The 7782-nt window shown below is 37.8% G+C and overlaps 2 protein-coding genes across 4 annotated transcripts in view; both read right to left on the bottom strand.

Annotated features, from left to right (window-relative positions):
• Positions 1–1873, bottom strand: part of LOC106884139 (zinc finger protein 271) — a 29750-nt gene extending 27877 nt beyond the window's left edge. The window contains exon 1 of one of the 3 annotated variants that reach the window (XM_052977704.1): positions 1332–1873. The gene's annotated coding sequence lies outside the window, so the exon portion shown is untranslated. Of the gene's footprint in view, positions 1–462; positions 1304–1331 lie in introns of those variants that run through there. The other 2 variants (XM_052977706.1, XM_052977705.1) reach the window with 2 other exon arrangements.
• A 3621-nt stretch (positions 1874–5494) lies between these two features.
• LOC128251089 (zinc finger protein 239-like) overlaps positions 5495–7782 on the bottom strand; it is an 8663-nt gene continuing 6375 nt past the window's right edge. The window contains exon 3 of the mRNA XM_052977464.1: positions 5495–7736. Coding sequence (XP_052833424.1) covers positions 7571–7736 — 166 coding nt within the window. The 3' untranslated portion in view covers positions 5495–7570. The remainder of the gene's footprint in view (positions 7737–7782) is intronic.

Genomic DNA, 7782 nt, shown 5'->3' with positions numbered 1-7782 from the left:
AATTTTTCAAAAAAAAAAAAAAAATAATAATAATAATAATAATAATAATAAACACTTCTCACTTCCTACTAAAATAGCAGACGTAAAAAGTATCCAAACGGAAAACTCGACAAGCTAGAAACAGCAGCTAAACAACGAATCACGTTTTCAAAATTTTAAATTCCTCACCCCAATGTTTTTCTTTGCCAGAGGGGTGGAGAGGAGGAAAGTTAAAATTTTGAAAACGTGTTTTGGGGGTTTCAAAATCTTCAATTTTGAAATGCCGCAGTAGAAAAATTGGGTGTATAGGAAGATGAAAAAAAAAACAACCAAATGAGGTGTGGGCCATGTCGTTTACCTCTGCCCGACATTGACCGCACCCCCGAAAAGATGAAAAGCAAAAGTCGACCACGACGGATTTAAGATGAAATAATGAAATGTATCAAGTAGAGACACTGAATAAAATATGTAAACGATACTTACAAAGCAATTTAAGTTTTAAGCTGAAATAACGAGAGATGAATTGAAATTAATGAGGACATTGATATATTTAGGACAACTTTATGTGTACCATAAGATCGCCCTTTAACTATTTCTTACATCTCTATCTGCTTCTTCTGATTAATCATCAATCTGTTGGGTTAATTTGAAGTCTTAATTAATTATTACTAACACAGTCTAAATAAAGAAGATATTTCTAACGTGTGAAGATATTGTGTGAGGAGTCATACTGACATGACGGAAGTGACATTGATTGTGCAAGAAAACCTAATAACCAATCAGTAGTGAGTGCGATACATGCACGTATTGCTGTTATTCAATCAGGGGTGAAAATTAAAGAAGACAAAAGATGGTGATGGGCGTTTCACTATTGTTAAAGTTTGTGGAGGCGCAAAGGCCCAGTGGTTAGGGCAGCGAACTCGCGGTCGTAGGATCGCGGTTTCGATTCCCAGACCGGGCGTTGTGAGTGTTTATTGAGCGAAAACACCTAAAGCTCCACGAGGGTCCGGCAGGGGATGGTGCCGAACCCTGCTCTACTCTTTCACTCTTACTTCTTGAGTTTCTGTTGTGCCTGTAATTCAAAGGGTCAGCCTTGTCACACTGTGTCACGCTGAATATCCCCGAGAACTATGTTAAGGGTACACGTGTCTGTGGAGTGCTCAGCCATTTGCACGTTAATTTCACGAGCAGGCTGTTCCGTTGATCGGATCAACTGGAACCCTCCACGTCGTAAGCGACGGAGTGCCTACAACATTCAAGTTTGGTTAAGAAAGTAAATAAAAATTAAGAGGGAGATAAGTAGTAAAAGAAGCAAAGGGGCATAACTGAGGATCATAAGCAAGACAACTTACATTTTACACAACCTAATTAAGGGCGATTGCCGCCAAAAAGTGAACAAATGTGTTCTTCTTATCCGTGGAATTCTGTTCGAGCCAAACATCCCATACTTCCCGACAGAAATTACACCAATCGATGACTGTAGTTCGACTACTGACGGAAGACTCGTGCATAATATTATTTTGCGACATATCTCGTGACCAACAATAAATAATTAAAATAATATTGAGCAAAGAAATATGACTTCTCTCAAAAAATGAACGGTAACGAACAGATTTGCTCCTTTTGCAATGCTTGCAGTTCCATAATTTCTCATCAGTAACGTCACCACGTGTAGTAAGGCCACATGGCGAATTACAATTTTCACATGTGTACATATTCATAATTAGTCGACGCCGTGCCAACCACTGAAGAATGTTCTCTCCAGCTTTTCCTAACTGAATGATAGTCCACGATTCCTCTAAGATTGATTCACGACTGAGGATTTCTTGTTCAGGAACAAGGAATTGCGATGCCGCCGTTCTTCCACGGACCATTCCGATCGACCGCCAAGTAAAGAATGCTTCTTTTACTACTTATCTCCCCCTCGATTTTATTTACTTTTTTAAACTAAACAAACTGAACAATTACCAATCCATTGATTTTCAGTGATGTGTCCGGCAATTTACGGAAAAGATTTTTTTTTCTCTTTAATATCCATTTTTATTGGAGGTTGCCGAGAATACCTTTGATCTACTTGAGTGCGCAGAATAGTCACATACATGCAGTCACACAAACAGTCTCCTTCCAGCTCTGTCTCACACACACACACACACACACACTCCAATGAAATATACAGGTAGGTGGCAGGATACAATGAGGAATAATTACTGCATTTTTTACTTCAAAAAAAGAATTTTCTTATAAATGTTCACTACCTTACAAAATTTATATCTGCTAACCAAATGGTCTTCTCTAAATGCATTTAAAACACTATTACAGCTGGGACAAAATGATTAAAACGAGATAAGATAAATTTTCTTCTCCGATTCTACAGAATCGAAATTAATCAAACACTCATACACAACAATATCCATCTTTGGGCATCAGGAAGCTGAGAAATGCGACAAAAATTAAATATGTACAGGGCAAATGAAAGCGGGTCCGGAAAAAATACCAGAAGGCTTAATTAGGGTTGTGTATCTGAAGGTTTAATCAAGGTTGTAAATTATGATATGAGATGGCACAGAAACTCGTCATGTCACTTTGCACATCTTAACATAAAGTCATTTTCATTACATCTCTCTTCTTTAAAAACATTGCAAGAAGTATTGTAGTTATATACACACAAAATTTAAGTTATGGCAATATTTGGAACTTGAATTATCAACTTAAAATAAACTCAGTTATATATTCATTATCATCCTGATAAAGCAACTTTCTCGAAAGTCCATGAATATATCCTCTTTAAATTTAACTGTCCATACTTGAATTTTTTTCTCATTAAGAAACGTGAGCAATTAACGCAGTTCATGAATCTCTCAGTTTGATTACAGCTCGTATCTATAGTCTTAGACGCATCCGTATCACAGTTCAAAGGCTCTTCACATTCTCCCGCTGAGCTGTTGGATTCTCAGCAGTTGTCCGCGGGTGACGGCGATTTTGTCGATACTGTCTTCCATCTGACGTCGTTATGTTGTAGGATCTTGGTGTGTCGTCAATTGATTTGACAACTCCAAACTTCCAAGAATCCTGATTTGATGTCCAGAAGTCAAGGGAGGTAACTCTCTATTACCTTTGTCGTGGTCCTTTTTGCCGTCTTGAAGTGCTTTCAGCTAAGCAAGTAGCTGTTTCTTGTCCTGTACTTGAGGTTTCAGTAAAGCAACGGACACAGGCAAGCGACTTTTCAGGCGCCTACTCATTAGCATTTCAGCTGGTGAGAGACTGACCATGTCACCTAGTGTGTTTCTGTACTCAAGCAGAGCTAAGTAGATATCTCGGCTACTAAATTCTGTTTTCTTGAGCAGATTTTTTACTGTTTGAACTATATGCTCAGCTTATCTTTTTGATTGTGGGCATGTCAGGCTTGATGTTGTGCGTGTGAAGTCCCATTCTAGACCAAAGTTATGGAACTTCGCACTCGTAACTGAGGTCCATTATCATACGTACATACAAGTGGCGGGGCACAATGAGGAATAATTACTGCATTTTTTTACTTTGAGGAAAAAAAATTTTTTTTCACAGACGTACGTTACAAGAACTATATCAACTAAGCAAATGACCTTAAATAAATGCATTAAAAACACTATTACATATTCGGAACCATTTCAGAAAATCATCTTCATTGTCTGAGCAGATAAAAGGCAAATTCAGCTGGGGAAAAATGAATAAGACAAAATAGATTTTCCTCTTCAGTTCTCCAGAATTACATTTCATAAGACTCACACACATCAGAATCCATCCTTGAACATCAGAAAGATGTGAAATGCAACAAAAATTAAATGTGTAGGGAAAATGGCACATGATATGAAATTAAGGAAACTCGTCTAAAAATAAAATATTCTGTATCGCTTCTTGATAATCTGTTTGAGTGTGAAGGTGCAATGGCCCAGTGGTTAGGGCAGCGGACTCGCGGTCATAGGATCGCGGTTTCGATTCCCAGACCGGGCGTTTTGAGTGTTTATTGAGCGAAAACACCTAAAGCTCCGGTAGGGGATGGTGGCAAACCCTGCTGTACTCTTTCACCACAACTTTCTCTTACTTCCTGTTTCTGTTGTGCCTGTAATTCAAAGGGCCAGCCTTGTCACACTGTGTCACGCTGAATATCCCCGAGAACTACGTTAAGGGTACACGTGTCTGTGGAGTGCTCAGCCACTTGCACGTCAATTTCACGAGCAGGCTGTTCCGTTGATCGGATCAACTGGAACCCTCGACGGAGTGCCAACAACAACAACAATCTGTTTGGGTGAATCTCCTCGCAATACATTTATGCAGCATGCATAAATGATGAAATTAGACATTAGTGGGGGGGGGGGAAATGAGTTTGAATTGAACAGAGTAACAGTGGAAGTCGAAACTATTTGTGGTGATGACAACTCCACTTCATTAATTAGTTTTTCATGTCATGGCTGAGTATACTGGGCCGAAAGTGTGTATCCATTAAATGGGCCCTTGGTTGGTTATCTTTAATTCTATACTTGTTTCAGTCATTAGACTGTGGCCATTCTGGGGCTCCACCTTGAAGAATTTTAATCAAAATAATCGACCGCAGTACTGTATCGGTCAGTTATGCCAAACCATTAAGTTACAGGGACATGAACACACCAACAGTAGTTGTTAGGTAATGGTGGGGAACAAACACACACACGTATAAATGATGGGCTTCTCTCAGTTTCCATCTACCAAATCCATTCTCAAAGACACTTGCCCAAGGTGCCTGGAGTGAATTACTGAATGGTGTCACTGTGGCAGATTATAAAAGTTATTCACAGCTGGTCTCTGCAGACAATTTGTTCTGCAATCCAATGAAGATTGGTGGTCCCAAGAATTGAGAGAGAAATGTAACTAACTGTTTTTTGAAGAAGAAAGGGATCCTTTCTGTTTGGCTGCCAATTTCCAATCTCTTTAATTTATTCTGTTCAAATTGATTTCATATTCGGTGTAATAATGTAGTTTTATATGCTAATCAAATGCCATGAAATTCATTTTTGTGATAAGTCAGTAAATAAAGAATTAATAGCTTTTAAAGTTTGCAAATCTTGGGTAATTTTAGCCAATTGTAAGCCAGAGATACATTTATGCCTGTTTCCATAGTAACAAGCCGAACATGACAATTCTTTTGCCTGCGAGATAGCACGTGTCAACAAATATATTGTACATTAAAGCAGGTACACCAACATTGTATTCTCCTGTTTTTGCCCATTTGCTGTTTGTACCCTGGTTGAGAGATGAGCTAAAAGTAATAGCCAAACAGAAATAAGCCTTAGCCTTAATTCACACACACCCCTCCTCATTTTTCTTTTGTTTGGTTTTTCCATAATCGTATGAATTCCTGAGTGTAGAAAACAAATTCATAAAAAAGAAAAAAAAATTCTTGAATTAATAATACAACAAAGTATACACAACAGAAAAGACAATTTGGTAGTTATAAGAAAATAATTGCTTGAATAAGATCTGTGAATACACACTGAAGACTAGATGAGATCCAAAACATTTATTTATAAGCTTCGTTACAATAGGTTCTAGAAATTTGTTTTATGATGGTTTAAAGTCTCCCTTGGTTGTACTAAAGAATCATGTATATCATTGTATAATATATCTTAGGGGTTTGTTCATAGAAATAACAAAAGAAACCAACTTTAAAATAACAGTGAGACTTCATTCCTTTGTAAAGTGCTACAGTGGACCAAAGCAAGAAACATTACAAATTCTGTTGTTGTTCACCCATCATTTTGATAATTCAGCTTGGGTTGTCATTGGTTACATGGGATCCATTATAGATTAAATTTCCTGGCAAATGGCAGGATCTGCATAACTCACCTTGATGAAAAACTATCACCCGTCTAACTCATAAATAATTTGTTGCACCAATTTATGGGGGAAAAAAGGAGGCTCCAGAACATATGCAGGATTAATTGTTTGAAATATGTTACATGCAATGTGATTGGACCTTCGATCAACTTCCTGCACAACACTCAACCAATCACAACACAGGACTCAACAAATGTCCAAATACTCACATGGTAGGTATGTTAACCAATCACTGACATGATTAAGTCAAATGTCTTCAATAGGCAATAATAGAAATTGGTCTCATTACAGTTGCTTCATGTGATAGATCAATGCTGATTAGTCATTTAATCGGCCGATCATATCAAATGGCCATGACTCTCACTTGGCAATCTGTCAATTCCACTTCGAATCTGCTACATCTCTGATAAACATTCTCTGTGTGGCTAACAGATTGCATTTGGAGACCATGTCATTTTATGGGAAACCTTGCACTTCTTGGTTTGTACATGTAAGTCTGTAGATACATAGTCTAATGCACCTGTGATGATAGGTTCAAATGAAAAATTATAGTCAGATACAAGAATGTAAATTCAGAATTAATGCACTAGAAATGTTCTGTCTTTGAAAGTGCCTTCAGCCACTGCTCTTAACCCCTCTGCCAGTCTCCAATCTTAACACCTATCTGCCATCATTCTCAATCCCTTCTCATATCTATCACCATGTCCCACTTACTATAGCCCCTTATGTACTTCTATATCTCCCTATCCATGTCTCCTACACATTGCACATTATCCCACTACTTCCTGACATGCTCCTATATCTCTCATGTTTCCTCTCCATACTGGTATTTACCTTCAACTGAACCACCACCTTTATTCATCTCTACCCCAATCTTCAATCAGCCATTGCTCCTCACCCATACCCTTATACAAGCGTCCATTCTTTCATCCCCTCCCACCACCACCCACTGTCGCCATCTTCTCTTATGCTCAACCTTTCTATCTTGAGAGTTTGCATCCAGTACATTGTGTAAAGTGTTGTGCATTGGAAAGGACATCCAACCATAGAAAATATGTCAAAACTGGCACTGGAGCTTGAAGTAGTGTTGCAGCTTGCTGAATCCAGTCGTCTCAATCTAATTTGTGCGACTATAGAACACGGACATTAAATGACAATGATCACATGACATGAAGCACACTGTGACCCTGTACAAGCAATACCAATTTGGAGACAGTGGATCACTAGAAACAAATCAACAAAAGCCCATTACTAATGCATACATTTAGTTAAATTACTTTTATATATCACTGTTGTATGGCAAACCATTCTCTTAGAAGAATCCTTTAACTCATAAACGTGTTCACACAGGAGAAATTACCAGAAAAATTACTAATTTTATGAATAAGTAAAAAATGAACTCTATTTAATCATAAAAACTTGAATATTACATTTAGTGTACTGTATTTAGTTTCTGTGAGTAATAACCCTAAAAAATATGGCAAGAGAGGCATAGGCTTTTGCCAAGGCCTGTAATGCTGGACATGTCAAATGATAGAGGCCAAACTTATATGGACCATCTCTACCTAAAGGTAAAAATGGGTTTGTGTGTAGAGCCTTCACCTCTACCTAGAAATAAAGCAAACTTAAAGAACTTTGACATAAATTCAAAACCAACAAGACCTAGGAGAGAAAAAGATAGCGCAGAGTTGGGGACGATAACAACAAATCTTTGAAGGTCTATGTTTTTTAGAGAGTGAAAGGCTTAAGTAAATTTTGCTATTGATAGTAACTCTTGCTTATGGATGCCTGTATGTCTAGTTAAGCAACGACTTCGAGGGAATGATTTACCACAAATATCACAGTGATATGGTTTCTCTCCTGTATGAATAAATTTATGCTTGATTAAACTATCCCTTCGAGGGAATGATGTACCACAAATATCACAGTAATATGGTTTCTCTCCTGTATGAATAC

The sequence above is a fragment of the Octopus bimaculoides genome, chromosome 28, assembly GCF_001194135.2.
Source record: "Octopus bimaculoides isolate UCB-OBI-ISO-001 chromosome 28, ASM119413v2, whole genome shotgun sequence".
NCBI classification, from domain to species: domain Eukaryota; kingdom Metazoa; phylum Mollusca; class Cephalopoda; order Octopoda; family Octopodidae; genus Octopus; species Octopus bimaculoides.
This window is presented reverse-complemented; position numbering and strand designations above follow the sequence as displayed.